The 23,538-nt window shown below is 34.8% G+C and overlaps 2 protein-coding genes across 5 annotated transcripts in view; both read right to left on the minus strand.

Annotated features, from left to right (window-relative positions):
- IMPG2 (interphotoreceptor matrix proteoglycan 2) overlaps window positions 1-6,755 on the minus strand; it is a 97,473-nt gene extending 90,718 nt beyond the window's left edge. The window contains exons 1-2 of the mRNA XM_027868555.1: window positions 6,677-6,755; window positions 5,421-5,666 (exon numbers count right to left, since the gene is read on the minus strand). Coding sequence (XP_027724356.1) covers window positions 5,421-5,666; window positions 6,677-6,755 — 325 coding nt within the window. The remainder of the gene's footprint in view (window positions 1-5,420; window positions 5,667-6,676) is intronic.
- A 2,942-nt stretch (window positions 6,756-9,697) lies between these two features.
- SENP7 (SUMO specific peptidase 7) overlaps window positions 9,698-23,538 on the minus strand; it is a 164,662-nt gene continuing 150,821 nt past the window's right edge. For all 4 annotated transcript variants that reach the window (XM_027867203.1, XM_027867194.1, XM_027867184.1 and 1 more), the window contains 4 exons: window positions 15,091-15,134; window positions 14,612-14,680; window positions 12,790-12,940; window positions 9,698-11,635 (listed from right to left, as the gene is read on the minus strand). In XM_027867203.1, coding sequence (XP_027723004.1) covers window positions 11,498-11,635; window positions 12,790-12,940; window positions 14,612-14,680; window positions 15,091-15,134 — 402 coding nt within the window. In that variant the 3' untranslated portion in view covers window positions 9,698-11,497. The remainder of the gene's footprint in view (window positions 11,636-12,789; window positions 12,941-14,611; window positions 14,681-15,090; window positions 15,135-23,538) is intronic.

Below are 23,538 nucleotides of genomic sequence, written 5' to 3' on the forward strand. Positions count from 1 at the left end.
GGGAAAGCATTCCTGCGTATAAATCAAAAGCATTTTATTTTCTTTAAAACTGCTAGGTTTTTACAAGGTCAAAACCTAAAAAGGAAAGCAGGAAGGTACAATCTTCTGCCTGATCAGTGCATTATTGTACACTCTTGGCATTCCATAACTAGCACTCAGTCAAACTTCAATAGATTGTGAGAGAGATCAAAAATATATTAAGTAGAATTTGAAGACCCATGTAGAATCATAAAATGCTAGCTTTGGATGAGGTCTCAGAGATAATATAGTCCAACCTCAGGGTTTTACAGCTTGCTAGGGGGTGTAAAGAGGTCATTTTCAAAGAATGCAGAGAATACAAACAAGAGTCTTTGGGGATCACTCACTAGAAGTGGAAAAATAATGAAAGCCATCTGATTGAAACTAAATATACCAACAGCTAGCAAACAAGATTCATCCTGGAACCTACCTACTTTGGTCTACATAACTATGCACACATATGAATGTGCATAAACACACACGTACACATATATACATAACCATCATTATTACAGGAAGGTAGACTAAGAGCTGATACAAATATTTTTTGTGTTTCCATTTCACATGAATAGTAAAGGAAAGGTCAGAATACAGCAGGATCAATTAGGGAAAAAGAAAAGGCTAGTGTTAAGTTATAGAATAACTCACACCTCTTTTTTCTGCTTTCTACCTCAAAAACCAAAATCAAATTGGTTTGCCTCAGTTTCCTTATCTGTAAAATGAGCTGGAGAAGGAAATGGCAAACCTTTCCAGTGTCTTTGCCAAGAAAGTCCCAATTAAGGTCATGACAACAAGCCATGTAACACTAGGCAAGTTGATTAGCCTCTATTTGCTACAGTGTCCTCATCTGTAACCTGAGAATAATAAGTTTCTATCTCCCAGAGTTGTGACGATGAAATGAGATCACATCTATAAAATGCTTTGCAAACCTTAAAGCACTATATAAATACTAGCTAGTATTGTTGTTGTTGTTGTTGTTATCACATTATCTTCAATGGATTTATCAACCTCACTTTCCACATGGCAGTTGGCTGATAGTAAGACCTTTAAGGAATGGAACATTCCTGCAATTTTTCATAGGGTGAGGTAGAAGGGAAGATTTGTAATAATTACAATTATCCAAATGTAATCATTTGGAGCACAAGGAATGGAGTTCTGGTGGAACACCAGAAGAGGGTCCCAGATGCTAGAGATCAGCACAACAGTGGATACATAAGAGATGGACAGAAAAGGTATCTGTCCGTAATTGAAGGAGATGTGTACTAGAATGGGGCACTTAAGGCAAATGTCTATACTTCACTAGGACTGGCCATTTTGCTGATTCCTACAAAATTAATATAGATTCCACCCTTGTGAATTATATATTTGTGTTTGTGGAGCAATCCGCATGAAGCTTTACTCTCCGGGGGGCGGGGTTTCTTCTTAGAAAAATAATACATCTATTAAAAAGCCTATCTTTTGGGAATAGTGAAGCTAATAACATAAGACTAGTGCTGGAAACTGATGGGGGAAGGGAAGGCTTTCTAGTCATCTGCTGAAGTAGGAAAAGCTGAGGTTTAATCTAGATCTAATCTCATTATTGCAGCTTAGACTATGTATCATGTCCTGTAACCAGAAGTCCAGTGTCATGTAAGATCTATTTGAGGACATCAGAGTGTCTAAATTTCTCTTTCATAACTTTGTAGTAACCTATAATCAGCTAAAGTTAAGTGTGCATCCTCACAAATCAGGGTAACTTATAGTAGACTACCTAACAACATGATTATAATTTTTAATGGAGACTGAAGTCCAAACCCCAAATGCAACAAATAATAAAAATCAGGGCAGTAATCACGGAGACCATTAAGCATATATAATTAAAACTCTTTGAGCATTTAGTTATTTCGAAAATTCTGATGTTAACATGCATTTGGAGTGGGAACGTTTTCAAAAAACTACCCATAACAAACAAGAATTCTGCGTGACAACTATGTTTGAAAGAAAACTAATAATAAAGCAGATTTTTATTAGCTCTGTAACCATGGGAAGTCACTTAACCTCTGCCTCAGTTTCCTCAACTCTAAAATGGAAACAATAACATCTACCTCCCAGGGTTGTTGTGATAATCAAATGAGATAATAATTTTAAAGCATTAAGCACAGTGCCTGGCACATAGTGAATGCTATATAAAAGTTCTGATTATGATTATTAATAATTCTTAATAATACTACATTATTACTTAATATTAGGCATTATTACTAATTATTATCAATCATCATAATAAAAATAAAGCAGTACTTTACTAACTGTGTGAACATAGGCAAGTCAACTATAAAATGGGGATAATAATAGTACCTTCCAGAGTTGTTATGAGGATTAAATAAGATATTTTTAAAGTGCTCAACACAGTGCCTAGCTATTTAGTAGGAGCTTAATAAATGCTTGTTTCTTTCCTTCTTTCAAAACTACATGATTGAATCAGATGCCTTTAAAAGAAGATAGATTTCCTTGGAAATATAAGGACCCCCTAATATTTACTGTGGCTAAGGTCTCTCTTGTTCAGTTTGCAACTACACACTTGGAGTTCTCTCCTCTTTCTGTCAATATGCTTGAGGATCAACAGCAGTATAGAGAGCAGTCTGCCTGGTGTTTTGGCTTCTGGCATCTTGCCAAGTTCCAAACATCTGGTTCCTGGGATAAGGTAACATTCATTTTACTCAGTTTCCAAAATACTTATGCTAAAAGTATCAGAAATCTTTAAACTCTATTGCAGAAGCAATAGCATGGCTACAAAACTAACATTCCAAAGGTTAGGAACAATGGTTAGAAGGTGAAAGCGGTTAATTTAGGGTAGATGTAAGGGAAAATTCTCTATAAGCAGAGCTGTTCAAAAGTGAAATGAGCTGCCTTGACTTCCCCACACGACTTTCCCCACTTTGGATGCCTTCAAGAAGAGACTAGATGATGACTTTCATCATATATTATAGACAAGGGAACCAACATTTATTAAGCACCTACTGTGTGCCAAGCACTGTGCTAAGCACTTTTCAAATTTGACCCTTACACATACTCTGTGAGGCAACAGGTGTTATAATTCTCATTTTACAGTTGAAAAGGTTAAGGCAGTCAGAGGTTGTGACTTACCCAGGGTCACACAGTGAGTCATTGTCTGGGGCTGAATTTGAACTTGGGTCTTCCTGATTCCAAGGCCAGTAATATATCTATTATGCTACTTAGATACCATTATATTAGAGTGGGGGATCCTTTTGTTGTAAGAGAGTTGGCCTAGCTGATTACTGAAGTCCCTTCTTATTTTTTCTTTTTTTTAATTTTAGGCAGTTGGGATTAAGTGACTTGCCCAGGGTCACACAGCTAGTAAGTGTCAAGTGTTTGGTCTGAGGCCGGATTTGAACTCAGGTCCTCCTGACTCCAGGGCCAGTGCTCTATCCACTGCGCCACCTAGCTGCCCCTACTGAAGTCCCTTCTAACTTAAGGTTTGTGACTCTATGTACCATGAAAAATATATTTTGTTTAATATAAAATTGTATTATACATGTATTTTAATAGTAATATTACATGTAATTTTGATGGTTAAAAAAAAAAGGCTAGAATAATTTTAATAGAGACCTGGCTTCGTCAGCACTTTCTATGATCCCAGTCCATCACAACACAACCACATCTCATCTCTTGATAGAGGGCCCTTCGCTGACAAACAACTCTAGCCGATAAAGCATAGCCTACAACATATTAACTTGTTTAAAGAATACCCAGAAATTCACACATATATCCACAAGTGGAAGAACTAAGCATGACCAAAAGATTATTTGATTCCCTGTCTAAAATTGCAGATCACACTTTCTCCAGGTAACCATATAACATCTAGAATACAGCTGGTCTGGATCAGTGGCTTGGTCAACCCATAGAATAGCATAGCACTAAGTGGTCCATAACAGAGATAGACCTTGAGACTTTGACCTCATCACTGCTACTTACACTACGAGTTTGTTTATTTTTTAAGTACTAGAGGCAAGTCAATTTAAACAACAGGGTCAATTAAGCTTACATTTATAACCAATTAAACATTTAAAATCTAGGGCAGTTAGGTGGCACAGGGGATAGAGTTCAGGCTCTGGAGTTAGGAATACTCATCTTCCTAAATTCGAATCTGGCCTCAGTCACTCACAAGCTGTGTGACCCTGGGCAAGTCACTTAACCCCATTTACCTCAGTTTCCTCATTTGTAAAGGCAGCTGGAGAAGGAAATGGTAAATCACTCCAGTATCTCAAAAAAAACCCCAAATGGAGCCACAAAGACTCGGACACAACTGAAAAATGACTGAACCACAAAACCCATTTATCATGGAATGCTGTGGATACAGAGAAAAGGATCACAGGACACTCGTTATTCAAAGATTTAGGGCTAGAAGGGACCTCAGAGGTTATTTAACCTAACTCTTTCATTTTACAGATGAGGAAATTGAGACCCAGAAAATTTAAGTCAATTTCTCAAGGTTAGGCAGGTATAACATGACAAAGCTGGGATTTGAGCCCAGATCCTCTGACTTCAGAGACTGTGTTCTTTCCACTGTACCACAGGATCAAACGAGATAACGTATGTAAAGCAATTCGTAAGCCTCCTAGTGTTATAGAAATGCCAGCTATTAGGAGTACTTGTCAGAGGCGTATTTGAACTTGTCTTCCTGACTCCAGTTCTAGCACTTTGCCTACCAGGTCGTGGTGCAGTTAGTTAGAGAACATAAAAGGATGTTGGGACTTCTGACATAGGTTTCTGTTTGTTTTCAATATAAAGAGCATGTTTCTATTAAGGTCAAATGCTTCTGAGTAAATCTATTAATTCAAAAGCATACAGTAATATCTCATTAAAGTATACCAAATGGAAGGAAACCAGTCTGAATTATAGAATACTTTAAAAAATAAATAAAATTGTATTACTTTTAGGTTTATACAATAACTAAAACTAACAAAGTGGAAACGGGACTTAAGAAAACATTAATAGAAAAAGCATCCTGCCTTGACAAAATCACTAGCAATGAAATCCTGCCTAGTAAATATCTTTAGAGAATTTATTATATTAAATAGCTAGAAAGTGACCTTAGAGATCATCTGGCCCAAAAGCTTCACTAAGACATTTTCCTGAATTCAAATCTGGCCTCAGACACTTACTAGCTGTATGACCCTGGGCAAGTCACTTAATCCTGTTTGCCTCAGTTTCCTCCTCTGTAAAATGTGCTGGAAAAGAAATGGCAAAGCACTCCAGTATCTTCGCCAAAAACAACCCAAATGTAGCAATGATGATTCAGACAGAACTGAAACAACTGAACAACAAAACATAGAGAGCCTTTCCATTCTTCAACATGGAATCTGCAGTGCGGGTGCTGGGAGCTTGGACGTGTGAATACTTACCTCGGACTTTAAAATATTTCAAATGGTTTGCCACAATCTGTGCAATAGTTTCATCTGGGCAGATTTTAACCCCATTAGGAAATAAAGTGGCTCGCTTCTGGCGGAATAATAGCTGCCGTTTGTTTTTTCTGTAGTCAAGAGGCTTCTCTTCTGCAGACAGAGGGACTGAGGGCTGTAAACTTGTCCTGTATGGTGAAACCAAAATCTTGGGTTCTTGGATCTTCTCTGAAGGCAAATAGGTTTGTGCTATGAAATAAAACCATATGCAAATCTTTTGGATGAAAGATCAAAAACAATCTGTTACCCAGAATGAAAAACCACACAAGAAAGTGTTTTGTAGCCAATAGTATTTAAGCCATATAATTTTTCATTTAGTAATCAAGCATAAGATGACATACACAAATGGGCAGGGGGAGGAAGAAACTATGGAAATAAATATTTTATTATTTCTCCACTTATTTCTACTCCCTGGTGAACTTATTTCAAAACTATTAAGAGTTACTTAGATGAAGTAGACATCAAATGTCAAAATGAGAGAGAAGAGAAAGCAGGGTTTTTAAAAATTACATTTATTACTCAATGTATTAATAGGAGATCAAAGTTATTATGCAATGTGTGGCTCAAACATTTTATACTATTCCGTTTTGGGCTTCAGATGAGTTGATAGCTACGCAGAGCTTAATGGCCACTGGGGAAGAGCAGAACTTCTTCCCTGGGTTCCTTTTTTTCAGTGGGATTGACATTCATACAATAATAGAGCCTTAAAGCAGAAAAACCAAAGCATGCCATCCCTATGTGTTCTACATTCATAACTAAATATTCTTAATCTGCTCAGCTTTCACCTGCCCTGAATTAATGATAGATAATAGAAAGCAGTCATATTTGGATATATTACAAAATAAAAAAATTTTCCCCATTAGACTGACCAGGATGTTCTTTTCCAGGTCTTTTTAGGCCTGAAAACTATCGATATCTGAACTAAAATATCAGGCCTGAATCGTCAGCACAAATAACATAAAATACAAGTTAAAATATGTGAATTCGCTATGAATATGACTAAGGAATTATTAAAGAAAAGCAAAAAGAAAGGCCTTTGTTGACATTCAAGATAGCTGAAATAGACCAAAGAGCAAAGATGAACACATCCACTGTATATACTTATCATTTGCTGTATTTTTTTTCAGTTAGCAGTTACTTAGATGAAAGAATTATTTTTTTTAAATTATCTCATAATCACAGAAAAAAAATGGCATTACCTGTTAAAGTTTGAAGGTTTCCTTCTATCAAGATAAATATCAAAATACTCAAAGAAGTTTTCCAAGAAAAAGAGAACATATTTGTTGTGGCTAAAAACCCAAAGGACCTTGGAGGTTAAATACTTAAGCAAAAACTGTGTCTTGAAATCTTCTGAAACTATGCCTTTATAGAAAAAAAAACCTGATATTAAAAATTAAATTTTGGTCAAGAGTAGATACCTACTGCAAAAGCAGTATAAATTAGCCTAAGGCAAAATGTTTCCCACTCAATTTTCTTTTCCATACAAAAAGATATTCACTTCTTTCCGGGAATAAGCTAGGTGTTGCAACAGGAGGGAAAACTCCAGTAGTTAGCAGATGGCAGAGACGATTTTCTTTGTTGTTTTAATCTGTCTCCCTAAGCTCTTTACTGACTCTCATCATACTAAACAAGGACAATATGCCTCATGTGTAATTCACTTTTTGCCCTGCCGAGCTATCAGGGAAGATCTATAAGACATTTTTCCTTTCTGCTTCTCAAGATTGACAACTTAAAATGCACATTCAACTTCTACAGATCCTACTGATTACAAATGACTAATAAAATTAAGCCAGTTTGCTTAATGAGCTTTCTCCAGACAACAAATAAGTCTACTATCACACAAGCTCCATTTGCCCATTGAGAATTGAAAACGTCTCAGCATAATTTGCTTGTTTGCTATCAAATTTGATACCCAAGATGCTAATTAGTTTGTGACCCTCAAACTAGTGTAGCCTTCCTGTATCATTATGACATTACAGGTAATGCAATTCATTATTTAGGGACTGTTCTCATCCAGTCAAGGTGATAAAAATATAATTAAGTGAGACTCTTGGGATTTGGAGGACTTTTGTCCCAAATAATTAGGAATTTTCCATCAAATAATCATAAGCTAAATCCTTGTTTTGTTTAATCCTGGGCAAGTCATAAAAACAACAGGTAGTAACTACAACATGTGAGAAATGACTATTAATAATCAATGATTTGAGGAGATCCAAAGTTCCTTCTTTTTCTAAAGTTCTCATTTCAAAGCTCATTCTATGTAAATTTAACTAACTTTCTCCTCAGTTGTGGTCAGACCCCACCAAACCTTACAAGAAATTTAATCTAAGGTGGGAAGCCCATGGTGCTCCACTCAGGTTTGGATGGGGATAAATTCTTTGATTAGATTGCTCATGGCTGGAGGGCAATTTAGAAGTAAATGACATAATCAAAGTTCATTAGAATATGTCCAGCCCTCATTGTAATATTCATTCTCTCACTACTTGTTGTTAACCAATCAGAGTTGATTGCCACCCTCTGAAACACCCACTTTTCCAAGCACATATAAGCTTTGAACACACCGTGATTGTCTTTGGCATTTGAGAGTACCTGTTTTATTAAAATGCTAGCAATATTAATAAAATTATTAATTACCAGAAATAACATTTCTTAAACCTTTTAAACATCATAACTGTAGAGAACTAACACTAAAACATACTAGCCATGACTCTCAATGAGAAGTGATGGACTCAAAATGGAGAATAGGGCATACATTTTCAGATACAACCAGTTTGGGAATATGTTTGTTTGGCTAAGCGTATTTGTTACAAGTACTTGATTTTTCTTTTTCCTTTTTCCAATGTAGTAATGGGAGTCCAAGGGGGAATAAAGATAGGGCAGCAAAAAAAGAAAAGAGTCATTTTTTCTAAAACGCAGAGAAAAAACAGGACAGAAAGAAAGAAGTACTAACAAGCAGGAGAGTTTTGAAAGCTACAGGAAAGTTCTTCCAAGTACCATATGAAAATTTCAACGAAGGCTGAATTTTCAGCCTACAGACCAGATGACTATGAATCTCCACCAGTTGTGTAAGGTACAATCTTAGTTGCCATTTTATTTTGGGATTTAGAAAATGGAAACTGGGATTCTAACATGATAGCCACATTTCAAAGGTCTTAAAGAAACCCCATGTTTACAAAATCCAGAGGAAAATTTAACTGGAATCAATTACCTGGAAATAATTCTTATTTGTGTAGCCTAAGAAGACAGAGAGAAGAGTATGAGTTGAACAATTAGACTTTAGTGCTATGTAGGAAGCAGAGGGTATCACTTGCTTCTGGATAGATTCATCATTATATAAATTTATTTTATTACCTTTTATATGAAATTAGAGTTTTGTCAGTACAACATAATCTTAATAGCTAATGGAAAATAAATTAAAGACTATTTTTTCTTTTCATGAAAGCAAATGGACTGCTATCACCAAGCTAGTTCATTGCCTATTTTATTATAGCCAACATGTAGATCTTTCTGATTAATACATCTATCACCATGCCATAGTACCAAGACCGTTGAACTTGGCAGTAAGAAGACATGGGTTTGAATCCCAGTTCCATCATTTATTATCTGCATTATCATGGGCAAATCATTCAAACTCACTGAGACTTAGTTTCTTCAGTTATGATAATGGAGATAAGATCTGAACTATCTATTTTATAGGGTTGTTGTGAAGGTCAAATAAGACAATGCACACGAAGGTAATGTGTAAACTGCTGAGGCACCTACAAACAAGGTATTATTAATAATGAGTTAACTTCTGAAAATAGATAAAGGTCTTCATCTAAAGAAATTCCTTCTCCAAAATGGTCTAACCCTTTGTATTAACAAACTTAGCAGGTTTGTAGTTAATTTTATATTCTATGCTTTAACAAGAATCAATAGACACCAAATTCTTCTTGTTGCCTCCCAACCCATGAGTTGGCTAAAAGACTTTTTACATGTCATTTTACATGTCATTTATAAATGGTAGTAAATCCAATTTGAATCATAGGCTATAGACACACAAAAATGTTTTATTTACAGTTATTTAAAATGCTTTTAAAATATGGTTTATGCTGGTTAAGGTAGTACTATATTATATAATTTACTAAGCACCAACTATATGAAATGCATGGAGAATTATACAATTAAAAATTTACTCCACTCTGAGGCTCAACTTCCTTTAGAAAAAAAAAACACATTTATTTGGTGAATTTAAAAATGTGTTTAATATCAAACACACTGTTAATCATTCTCAAAACACAATATTTCCATCATCAATTGTTAGGGGGAAGGTAAGTATTTTAACAAATCTTCAAAAATAATGACAGTGGTATCTTCGAAAAATGTACAAATGAAAATGCTAAGAAAGCACAAGCAGATTTTCTGTACTTGCTATATCCAAAATAAGATATACAAAATAATTAAGTCACCTAGAAAAAGTGCCCCACAAATTGGGAATGACATATAATTATATCCCTCCATATAATAGATCTCCAAAAGACAAATGCCTTTAACAATATAAAAGTGGTGACAAAATTAAAAAAAGCCAAAGGTACTGAGACATCGCAACCTCAACCATATCACTTTGAATAAACTGTTTGGCCTTTTAGCTTCACCTCTAATGGCCTCGGTTTTCCTTCTTTGCATACAATTATGATAAAAATCCAAGAGAAATCTGAGTTGGAAGATTAAAATGATTTTCTTACAAAAGTTTTTATCTGAGAAAATGGAATACAATTATCTGTCTTCTTCAGAATATTTCTGATAAAATCAGAGTGAATTATATTTAACAGATAGTCATGAAGTCTAATCAGATATAATCCCACCAGGATCACAAAAATTCAGTAAAATTTTGCCTGAATATGTACTGAAGAATTAAGCTCTCTTAGGAAAGCCTCTGGGAAAAAAATATGATATTAAAAGGATGAAAGCAATTTTTGTTTTACTGGTAAAAAAGTGGGTAGATAGATTTTTAAAATGCATACTGAGTTCTAACAAGTTAATAAGTCTGGACAAATGTGTATACTTAGCTTGTTAAAATTATAAGCATACAGAAAGCAAATGATACCAATTTTATCTTCAAAAAAATGAGTTATCTGTTTCAGTAATGGGGTGTGTATACTCATATAGTACATGAGTAAATACCTCTATCTTATTTTACAAAGATCTCAATTAATACAATGTAAAAAAGTATTCAGATTTGTTTTTAAATGTTATTTCTTAAAAGACAGACTACTTTTCCAATTTTAGAAAGGAAAATGAATTCACATTTAAAAAGAACTATAATTCTTAAGTTTCTTCCCAATTTCACCCAAAATAAATGACTGCAATTTCCCAATCCCCTTAAATAATGTCAATGGAATTGGAGGGAAAAGAATCATCGCAACTAAAGCAGGGTGGAATTATCACCTAACTAGAAAGATTGACAAAGTACATGATGGTTGAGTAGGTTTTTAACCACCTCACATTAAGAGCTTGCTATTTTATATTATACAGATGTACTGCCATAAATGGCATTCAGCAATAATTATTTTAAAATACACAGTATTCATATGGCATGCTTGAGTTGCAAAGAACAGCTACAATGTGAAGTGACTTGCCAAGCATGGGTTTAGTACCAGAGGAGTAAGTGGTCCTGTACCCAGAGTCTTGTGCAGGTTAAAACCATAGAGTGGTTTGTTTTTTAATCACTTACTAAAATATTCTCACATCACATGTTTACTGCATAGTCCAAGCATATTCACTGAAAAAAATATGAAATATTTATCAAATTTTAACTTTAGTCTAACAAGTTTATCTACATTCTCCCCATTCCCACCCTTTTATCCCCACCTATCAGACCCAAACAAAATCAATAATTATCTTATACAATTTAAATAATTTTGAACAATTTACAAAATAACTACAAGGTTTTCTTTTTTGCAGACAGGATAGAACAATTGCTGGTAAACAGCTTTCCAGTGATCTTTTAAAATACCAGTTCCATGTCCATCAATGATGAATTAACTACTGTTGCCCTTCTGTTGCTGTAAATGAAGTTTCAAGATCAGCTCCCGAATATCATCCCGCTTGGCCCTTATCACCTGACGAGGAAACCACTTCTCCAAATGCAGTGGTAATTCAAAATTAACAATGGGATCCTAATGATGGGAAACAGAAAACTGAATTACTTTAAGAAGATATCTCAAGTTTTTAAGGACAATTCAAACTAACTCAACACGAAATCATTAGATATGGAAAAGGTAGGGAATTCACTGATTTTTAAAGTATTATAATTAAATATTGGAACTCACTATATTATCACCCACAGGGAATACAGATTTATAAGGTGATAGAGCTGGAAGAGGCCTTAAAGATTACCTAGTTTGCCTCCCTCATTTTACAGATAAGTAAATTGAAGCCCAGACCGTTGTGACTTGCTGAAGGTCATATAGCTGTTTGATAGCTAAGCAGGAAATAGTTCCCAGGCCACCTGATTCCCAGTTCATCATTCTTCCCAGGAAACTATGCTGGCTCATAACTGGGACTGCTAACAGGTTAATAAACTGGTACGATTAAGTACTTTTAATCTCCTGGTAATTAAATTCCTTTGGATAGGATCCAGGCAGATTCATGTTATACAAAATTATATGCTATCACATACCATGTACAATAAGGTAAAGGAAAATCACAAAATGACATATTTCATGAAAGCCAATAGTATATATTGCCCCATGCTAACCACCACCACAACACCCCAGGGATCCAAAAATATTCATTTTATTTTCCGAAAAATTTTTCATGCTTTTAAGGAACTTTTAAGCAGATGGTTCATGACCCACTCCTGCAAGGGAAACATGAAGGTTTCTGAGCTGACTAAATTCATGATGGTCTTGCTCAGATTCCAGCATCCCTAAATGGTGGCAGCCATAGATGAAATAAAGAAACCACAACACTTAACCAAAAAGGTGATTCTCAATCCCCACATTTGAAGCAGCAATAATTGTCCCTTATTGTTCTCTTATTGTCCCTTTAACACCGTCTGATAAAAATACATGATTTGGGTTTCAGTGGGCTAGAGGCCAAAAGTGTTATTCTTCATAGTGCATACTAATCACTAATTTCACTAAAGATTTTACATGCATATTATATATTACATTTCAAATTATAATATTTATATGCAACAATGTTATGAAACCCTTAGAAAAGATATTCAGAAAAAAATTATTTTAAAAACTGCTACATATCAACTCCAAACTACCCCTACTTTTTAGTTCCATAAAAATCCAACAAACAAGCTATTAATTCCATATACCTTGAAGAAGCTTTCCACATATTGTAGTAAATACACTCCACAATCACTGCTGTTATCTTGCTTAGGAACTTTAGGGCACAAGTCAACCATATTTGTTTTGCTGAATTCACGATGTGTTTTTCGTCTAACTTCCCATTCTACTTCCAAGTACCTAGAACCAATAATGAGTAGAGTAATTCAAGTAGGAGTTGTTTTTCATCTCTATGCAACAGGTTGAAAGATTAAAGAATGACATTTGTTGCTGAATTTAATATCTCAATCAAAATGTCTAAAGCTAAACTTAACTGTACAAAATTGTGTTGTACGTACCTTTACAAAGATTGCTTCCAAGGAAAAACTGCTGTATTTTACACAATAAGGCTAAAACATTGGATTTTTTTTCCCTAATTAATATTAGTGGCACAATTTTGCATGATCTCTGCAGATATATTAATTTACAGGTCAAGGTTTTTAAAAAGAAAGTAAAATTTTAAATTAGTACAACAATACATTTATATTCAAGCCCAATGTTCAGAAAATTGATGTTTAGTTAAGATTCCCCTGTCTTGTATTCATGACAATGATTTTCTGAACCCAAGTATTAGCCTTTATATTTATTTCATTAAAATTGTCCTCAGGAGATGCTGCTCTCACATTCTAGACAGTCAAGATCTTTTGGAATCCTAACTCTGCCATCCAGTGTATTAACTATCCTCAGCTTTATGACTCCAGCAAAGTTAATACACATGCCATGTATGTCTTTGTCCAGCTTACTGACAGAAATGTTAAATAGCACAGATCCAAGTGGAGATCCCTGGGAAACTCTACTGGAAAAAAGTATTGACTAATTTGGAGGGGAGGGAGGTTCAGCCATTTAGCCAATTCCAAATCTACTTATTGTACTCTCATATAGCCCATATATCTCTGGCTTGATCAGAAGCTAGAATTTGTCAGATGGTTTGTTAAAATATAGGTAAATTATATTTGCAGCATTCTCCTGGTCCTTTACTCTAGGAACCCTTCAAAAAAAAAGAAATTAATTCATTTGACATGATCTATTCTTGATGAAGCTATGTTGGCTCTTAATGATCAGTTTCCTATTATAAATATTCAGTAATCATTCCTTTAATAAAAACTTAAAGAATTTTGCCAGGAATACAAGCTCAGTGATTTCTAGTTTGAAGACTCCACTCTCTTCCCTGCCCCTCCCCTGCCTTTTTTTTAAAAATCAGGACATCTGCCCTTCTAAAACCCTGCAGTTCTTCTCCCTTTATTCACATTCTTTCAAAGATCGATGACAGTGGCCTTTCAAAATTTAAAGACATAAATAAGTTCATAAATCTTGCTACAAAGTAAACTGAAAAGGCAATTAGAAAAAAAATGCAAAGAAATAACTAAAATTAAGCAATTAGATTTAAAGTGAAAAGGCTAATTTACAATTAAGAAGTTTTTAATTTGTGAAAATTAGCATCTTGAAAATATCTTTTTAAAAAGCTGCACTTTTTTACCATAAGCATTTAGTAGATACATATTTTTCAAAATGTTTCTTTCACTTGCTAATACTAGTCAGTTCCTCATTCACTTTTATTAAAAATCACTTGAGAAAATACTTTATATTTAGTACATAACAATGCTAAAATAGCAAACCTCACCTAAGTACATAATAAAATAAAATACTGACATGTTACTAGTCGTTTCTTTTGGTTTGGAGTTGCAAGTTTATCTGTCAAAAACTCTCGATGAGAAAAGCTCCTCCACCAATGCAGATCAGCAACTATTCTGAAACTTAGAGTCCTAGTGGGTTTTAAAATATACATATAGAAATTATAATAATATTACTCACTCTCTCAAAATCTGAACTGTATTTTGTACAGAACCAGCTTTCAAGGAGTCTAATATGAGAATGCATGGTCTGTGGAAAACAAAAGAAAAATGATAAGTTATTGGCATTTATTCATGCACGGCACTGCCTCCCACCTACAAGACTTTGCTCAGACATGAGATGATCTCCAAGATCACCTCCTTTTTTGCAGAATCCCTATCTTACTCTGAAGCACAGCTTAAGTGTCTCTTTCTACAGATGGCATTTCCTAATCCCCGAGTTGTTTGTGCTCTCTCCTGATTGAAGTTACTTTGTATTTACTCTCTCTATATTATGCCCATGTGGCTTTGCTCAAGTGGAATGTAAACCTGAGAGCAGGGACTGCTTCACTACTGTTTTTGGGTGCCCCGTACCCCGCAAAGTGCCCGATACTCAAGAAATGCTTGTTGGATTGAACTAAGTGCAAGATATGTATTTAACTCTCTGTAGGATGTGCATACCTTTTACACATTTTCTTCGATTCTGATGTATTCTTCAGGGTACCCTGAAATAACATTACAGATTTACTTTTTGCATATTTTTCTCCAGGGAAAGGTAATTTAGATAAATGAATATTCCTAGTAGAAACATTAAATTCTTTTTTTAAGAAATAAGAGGTCTAAAATACCTCTGGTTTCAAAAGTGCTAATGGTCTGGTAGTACATTAATTTTTTTTCATATCAATAGGATATCAGTCATTTTTATTAAAATCACAGCACCTCAAGGTTAAAAGAGACTTCACAGATAATCTAGTATATGGCTGACAAGCAGTCCTCTGGTTTCTGATCAAAAAAATCCAAAAAAGAGGGACCCATTTCTTACTGAGGAAATCAGGTACCTCAATATCTAATGAGATGGCTCATTATACTTTTGGAAAATTCTAATCAGTAGGAAGTTTTCTCTTACATTGAACCTAAGGTTGCCTATCTTCATTTTCATAGACTACTCCTACTTCCGACTTCTGATATCTAGCAGGACAAGTTTAACTTCTCTTCCAAAAAGCCTTTCAAATACCTTGAGATTGTTAGAAAGTCCCCCTTAAGTCTTCTTTTCTTCAAGTCCCTAATTTCTTGAAGCTATCCTCCTTTAGATGCTTTCTACCTTCACAATGTCCTAAAATGTGATGCCCAGAACTGAAAACAATACTCCAGATATGATCTGATTAGGATAGAGTACAGCAAGACTATCATTTCCCTTGTTTTGGACACCATATTTTTCTATGATCACGTTAGTTTTATTGGCTGCCACCGTCACAGACGTGTGACTAAAATCCCCATCTTTTTCACATAAACTACTGTCTACAAACATGCCTCCTCATCCTTTATTTTTTATCAAAGTGAAGGTCTTTATATATATATATATAGATATATAGATAGATAGATAGATATAGATATATGTCCCAAGCAAACTTCATTTTGATGAAGTTTGTCATTATCAGGGCCATCATTTTAGCCTGTGAAACCTATTGAGGTCCTCACTCTGTTGCCCAAAGTGAGGAGTGACTTGTTCCTTCTATCTACCCACAGAATCACAGAATTTGAGAGTTGGAAAGGACCTGAGTAGCTATTTAATTCAACTTATACACCAAAGGAATTTCTACTATACCATATCCAAAAGAGGTCATCCAGCTGAAAATGTCCAAGGAGGGGAAATCCATAACCCTCAAGGTAGTCCATTCCATTTTTAGACAACTCTGATTGTATCCCAGTTTTTCAAGACATTAGGCCTATTTTACTTCTATGCAACTTCCAACTATTATTCCAGATTCTGTCCTTGGGGTCAAACAGAACAAGTCTAAATCCCCTTCAACATGACAATCCTTCATATCTTTACAGAGTTATCATGTCCACCACCAACACCCCCAAATCTTCTCTAGGTTAAACATGCCCCAGTCCTTTCAAATTATGACAAAGTCTAGTTCCAAATCTCTTTTTTCAATATGCAGTTCAATCTATACAAGGCCTTTCCTGATCCCTCAACAAGTAATACATGCCTTATAAAACTGTCCTTTATTTAACTACTTTGTGCTTATCTGTATTTATTCTCTTTTTATTTCTTCTTCTCTCTCTCTGCATATATATATATATATACACATATGTATGTATATATACAAGTATGTATATATGCATGCATGTATATGTACGTCCTTGTTCTCTTCCCCATTAGTATGTAAACTTCTTGAAAGGAGAGATTATTTCCTTATTTGTATTTGCATCCCCAGCGCCAAGAACATAGTACAATCTTAATAAATTCCTCTTGATTGATTGGTCACAGATTAGTAGAAGTTCTCTTTACTAACTCCATGTTTATCTTGGGTATCAACTTCCTATTAAGTCACTTTTGTTCTGTCACTTCCAGTGCAACAATCCTTCTTGGCAGAGATAACAGAAGGTTAGTAAGAGCTGAGCAGAGCTCTGCTTTTGCACCTTTGTCAATTTTCATCATTCCTTCCACTCCCTGAAGGCCCAATACCTTCTTTATTTTCCTTTTGAGGCAGCCAGATGGTTCAGTGGATAGAGCGCTGGGCCTGGAGTCAGGAAGACTTCAGGTCAAATCTGGCCTCAGACACTTGCTGTGTGACCCAAAAAATGGCAAACCACTCCAATATCCTCACCAAGAAAACCCCATGGGCAGTAGGGTCCACAGGGTCACAAAGAGTCAGAGACAACTGAACAACCTATTGAGGTCGTCTGACCTCAACAAACAACAACAACAACAAACTTCCTTTTGCTCCCAATATAGTGAAAACCTTCCTTTCAGTTTCCCTAATTGGCACTATTTTTACAGAATGATGATGCTTTTACTCTTCCTTGGCTTTACTTCTACCTCTGTAGATTTCTTTTTAAAATTTAAATTGTTTAACAAGTTCCTTGTGCATCCACATGGGTCCCTTCAAACAAATGCCAGCCAGATGGCACAGTGGATGGAGCCCTGGGCATGGAATCAGAAAGGCCTGAGTTCAAATACTGCTTTTGTGATCTTGGGCACTTAACCTGTTTGCTTCAAATTCCTCATCTGAAAATGGGGATAATAAAAGTACCTGTCTCCTACGGTTGTTGTGACGATCAAATGAGATAGTTGTAAACTGCCCAACGGTGACTGGCACATAGTAGGTACTTAATAAAACTTCCTTCCTTCTTTCTTCCTCACTGGAATTGGTTTCCTTTGTATCTTCATAATTTCATTTTATCTCCTTAGATGACTTTCATATAGTCTTTTAGTCCATGGAATCCTAATTATCTTTTCCTTTGAATCCATTAAAATGCACTTTCACAAAATCTACAGTGTATGTCAGACTGTGAACAAATTTCCTCCCTTTTCACAATCATAAACTCTAAGAGGGAGTAGTCCCCACCCACCAGGGTTTCCATTATTCCCAGCAGTCCTGTAGTGTGAATTGGATCCAGAACAGAATTTAAGGATAAAATTATCACTAAAGCAAATCAAGGAGTTATTTTGTTCTATTTTATTAGTAGTTCTACTGCTCTTCAGTAAATGTCTAGATAATTTAAATCCCCCATCACTACTATATCATATTTCTGTGGTAGGCATCAGATATATTGCCCAAATATCTTATCTATTTCGTCTTTCTAGAGGGAATCTTCAGATGAGACCTAAAATAGGCTTTTTTTTAACCAGTCTAGAAAATTTATTTCCCAAAACTTAGAACTGAAATAAGACAAGTTCACTAATTATTTTTCATCTCCCTCATGATAGCACAGAGGTAATCCTGGGTTCTATCAACACACACGTTTCAGTATGGTCCTAGACACAGAGGACCAATTATCTGAGAATAAGCCTACCTAAGGAGGAAAAGGATGCAAAGAACCACCAAGTTTTCAGAATATTTATTAACATTAATCTAAATGGTCTTATTCCAGCTCTGACCTTTGCATTTGTGCAATGACCAGCAATTTGATAAGACTACCAGGGGAATGAAACCACATCCATTTGCAAATTCTCACTATAAAATGAAACCAGGAGACATAAAGAAGTTTCAGCTTAATGTAAAAATGACTCACAGGTCTCTTTGGATAGACAAATAAATTGGTATTAGTACCAAATAATTGGTAGAACCAGTTTCATCAAGTCTCTAAAAAAATATCATTTCATGAGACACGTGAGTAATATTTTGGTCTGCAGTGCCCAGGCTGAATATAGGCAAGGAAACCAACATCAAGACAGTTTTAGCTTATGTTTCAATATCTGTCACAAAAGAAAAATTACTAGAGAAATCCTATTATAAATTTGACAGAATCCTTTAAACAAAATGAAAGCACATACTTTTGTAGTGGAAGAGAGTTGTTTTGCAGTAATGATCTCCTCCCCCCCAGCCCAGCTAATGGAATCAGATAAAGTAAGGGACAAAAAAACTGGTAACAAGATGCTAATGTATTAAATGAAGTACAAAGACATGACCATTATTCGTTTACAAAATGTGAAGACATTTCCCTAATGAAATTAGGAAGGGAGTTCCTGTTGGCTGGCTGAAGATTGGCCATGCCCTTGAAAGTGTTTCAAAATCTAAACTAGCCAACTCTGGAGACAGTTAAAGAAGTTGAGGCAAGAGCTTTGTAGAGTATGATTCCTGTACCTTTACCAGAAGTCAGGGAAAGGAGAAAGAAGTGACTTCTCTCTCTTCTTCCTAGTCTCTCCAACAGCCATGGAGTTTTTCATTAAAGCTACTGGCCCAGTAGGAGGCAAAAAACTTTAAATCAGGAAGCAACTTCACAGAGCATGAGCTCTGGCAGCAGAGAAGTCAATTATCGATTCACTAACAAACTATCCCTGGCAGTTGAGAGTCAAATTGCCTAGAGAAGCATACCCAGAGAGCCTGACTGACTTATCCCTTAGAGATATTGTGTCAAGGGATAACCTTACATGAGGACATCATGAGAAGAGAAAGGAGATCAGGATCATGGAATATCTGAAATGTGAATTCTGCCCTTTTTCCCTAACAGTAAACTAAGTTTGTGTTCACAATTCCCACTAGTATCATGTGTATATATAGAAGAGTATACTCCAGATTTATGGGAGGAGTGTTTTATAGCTATTGTTCTTATTGTGACTTTTTAAACAAATGCTTCTGCTTTGAGTTAGTTGTGTTTACTGTGTAACTGTGAAAGTTAAGTGTACCTGTGGGGATGAGTAAGCTAATGTTTTAGGAGTGAAGACCCACAGAGAACCTAACCCATCCAAGAAAGCACAAGCAAGTTTGGAGGTGGGTATTCCCAGGGAGAGAGATATGTATGCCTTGAGATTTGGTTACTTCAATGCAAAAGTCAGCAAGGGGGAGAAAGATGAATATGTTTTTTAAAAATTGTGCATAATTAATAAGTAAGTGAAAGATGTTAGATTATCCAGATACCTCAAACCTACATGTTACATACACATTATATGAATATAATATACATATATATGTTTCAAGAAGAGAGTCATGATGCTTTGGGCATGGCAAGCAGGGAACAACATCACAAAAAATGAAGTTGGCTACATATTGCCCATAAATGACTGGTTCCTAAGTTGGTAGTCCTTGCAAAATTAGCCCTCTGTACTGACAGATCAACTGGCTACAGAAATGGTCAATATTAATGTCAAATGAGAATAGACAAATAAGACAAAGCTGCATGCAATTACAATAGCCTCAATCCAACCTATTTAAGCAATGTGTTGACTTTAAAAAATGAGAAATTAATAAAAGTAAAGACATTGAATTTAGTTATCTTAGAGAAGTTTAACCAAGGTTGTCAGTTTCCAGAATGAAGAGGCCAAAAGCGCACAGACACTGCCTCCATCAACAAATCCTTTACCTACTTTCTAAGCAAAATAACCCAGCAAGCAAAGGCAATATCAGCACAAATGTCTTTGCATATATTATATAGAAGGATGGTGGAATATGATGAGCAAGCAACATAGTATTACAAAATAGCAAAAATAACTTCCAGTTAAGTGGCAACATGTGTGGTTGTAGAAGAGTCCAGCTCTCCCACATATACTCCAGCAAAAATAAAAAAAAAAAGACATAAGATTAAATAATGATTAAGAAATCTAAAAAAAAAAACAAAAAACAAATCAGTAAGCTCCTACATACAGCCCAGGATAGTACCAAAAAGACAGCAAGATGCCTGTGGGCACTGGGAAAAGGGCTTCACTAGAAAGTCTGCATGAGCACAGGTAAACAAAATTGAAGCCTTCTAGCACAATGACTGAAGATACATATAGAGCTTTAATTTGGTATAATGGGGTAAGGTGAGAAGGGGGATAGAAACCTACTGTGCGCTTGATATTCCAAGGAAGCTAGAACCCTGCAGTGTTTGACTAGGGACACTCTGGTGAAGTAAGAAGCCCACAGTCCTCTGACTATAGACAGTCCAGAGGGGCTAGAAACTTGTAAGATTCTGATTAGTGATGCTGTGGGAGGACTTGAAGACCACAATGTTCAGAGCACAGACACACAAAGGGAAGTGGAAGTCAGTAGCAGGAATCCTGAAAATCAGAGACAACACTCGATAGGTTTTGACTACCCTGGCCAAGAGCGTGAATGGACCCTGACACAAAGTTCCAAACTAGGAACTGAGGATGTAGATATAAGAAATCAGAACCCATCATACACAAAGAAGAAATACTATGTATTAAGAGACACCCAAGAAGAAAACCTAAAAAAGAAAACCTAAATCCACAATGGGATGAAGCAGTGTCAATAATTTAAAAAAAAAAAAAAAAAAAGGTGACATGATCACAAGGACTTTGAGAGTATCTGGAAGAAATAAATATATATTAAGTTCCTCCTAGGTATACTATTGGTCACTTTCCTTCTCTTTTACCACATTCCTCTTCTTAATAAAGAGTTAGACAAGAAAAAAAGAGAATAAAACACATAAGAGGCTATGATGGAGGGAAATATAATAATCATAACTGATAACATGAATGGGGTTAACTTAGCAACAAAATGGAAAAGGATAGCTGAATGGAGTAGAAAGCAGAATACAGCAATATGTTGTTTACAAGAAACATACTTGAAATATAAACATTCACGTAGAATAAAAATAAGGATCTGGAGAAGAATTTATTATGAATCAGGCAAATAAATAAGCAAGTATAGCAAGCATTACCTGAGGCAAGAGAGCAGTAAAAATAGATAATAGATGCTGAGTTAAAAGAGGCAAGTGGGAAAACTGCATTATGCTTAAAGGCACCTGACATAATGAAACTATGTCAGTCCTTTATATATGTACCAAATGCCATAGCAAGTAAGTACTTAAAGATATTTAAAGGAAAAGATAATTGAATTATAGATAGAAACATATAGTAGCTACAGCGGTTCACCTACTCAATATGCCCATTTCAGACCTAGGCAAATGTAACAAAAAGATAGATAAGAAAAAAGTTAATGACTTGAATAGAATTTTAGAAAAGTTAGATGTCTGGCAATTACTACGTGGAAAGAGAAAGCAATATGTACATTTTTTAGTGGGACATATCACCTTTACAAAAACAGACTATATTCTAGGATATGAAAGCTTCACAAATAAATGCAGAAAAGTAGAAATATTAAATGTTACTGACTATAATGCAATTAGAATTATGATCAGTAAAGGGATCTTAAGAAGTGAATCAAGCTTAAATGGAGGCTAATTTAATCCTAAATAATTGATAGGTAAAGACAAAACCATAGAAACAATTAATGATTTCATCAAAGACAGTTAACAATAATAGGACAATATATTAAAACTTTAGGGATATAGACAACACAATCCTCAGGAGAAAAAATACGTCTTTAAACAATTCCATCAGCAAGAGAGAAAGAAAATATCAATGAATTTAGCATATAACTTTTAAAAAAGCAGAAAAGCAACAAATTAAAAAACTTTAATCAAATACAAAAACCCAGAAATTTTGATTATTAAATATGATATAAACAAAATTTAAAACAAAAAAATTGATCAATAAAAGTAGGAAAAATTTTTTTGGTTAATAAAGCAGATAAACCATTAACTAATCTAATAAAAAAAACCTGCCAATTCCCAAAAATAAAAAAGGATAATCCATAGGATATTAAGAGGAAATAAAACAAATTATTAGAAACTATTTTGCCCAATTCTATTCCAATAAAATTTATAATTTAAATGAAATGAATATTTACAAAATTGTCCGAATTTAACAAAACAAAAAATAGAGATTTTAAAAACTTAATCTCGGGTGGGGGGGAAAGCCACAAATGAACTCCAAAAGGAAAAAAAATTCAGGACCAGAAGGATTTACAAGTGAACCCTATCAAACATTCAAGGAATAATAATTAATTCTAATAATATGTAGATCAGTGGTTCTCAAACTTTTCCACAGTGGTAGAGTCCTTCAGTTTAAACAAAACTTTGGTAGAACCCTTTTAGTAAAATCCTCTAAAATTATTTTTAATATCTATTAACAAACAACAAAAGGTTCAGTTTTTAAAAAAAAAAAATTTTTTTAAGTTCAGGGAGCTTCAGAGTTCCTTGCAGCACAGTTTGAGAAACACCAACATAGATCATTTGCAAAAAAAATAGGAAAAAAAGGGATCCTACCAAATTTCTTCTATGAAAGAACTATGGTCTTGATACCTAAACCAGGGAGAGATAAAGCAGATAAAGAAAACTATAGACCACTATTCCTAATGAATACTGATGCAAAAATATCAAATGATATATTAGCCAACAATGCTACAGTAACATATTAAAAAGATTTCACTATAACAAAAAAGATTATATAAAAAAAATTATATAAAAAGATTCACACTATAACCAGGTTGGATTCATACCAAGAACATAGAATTGATTCAACATTGGGAAAATTATATACATAACATGCCATAGTAATTTTAAAAATTCAAAAATCACATGGTTATATCAATGCAGCAAAAACTTTTTTACAAA

The sequence above is a fragment of the Vombatus ursinus genome, unplaced genomic scaffold (genome assembly GCF_900497805.2).
Source record: "Vombatus ursinus unplaced genomic scaffold, bare-nosed wombat genome assembly UNPS02001419.1, whole genome shotgun sequence".
Classification (NCBI taxonomy): Eukaryota; Metazoa; Chordata; class Mammalia; order Diprotodontia; family Vombatidae; genus Vombatus; species Vombatus ursinus.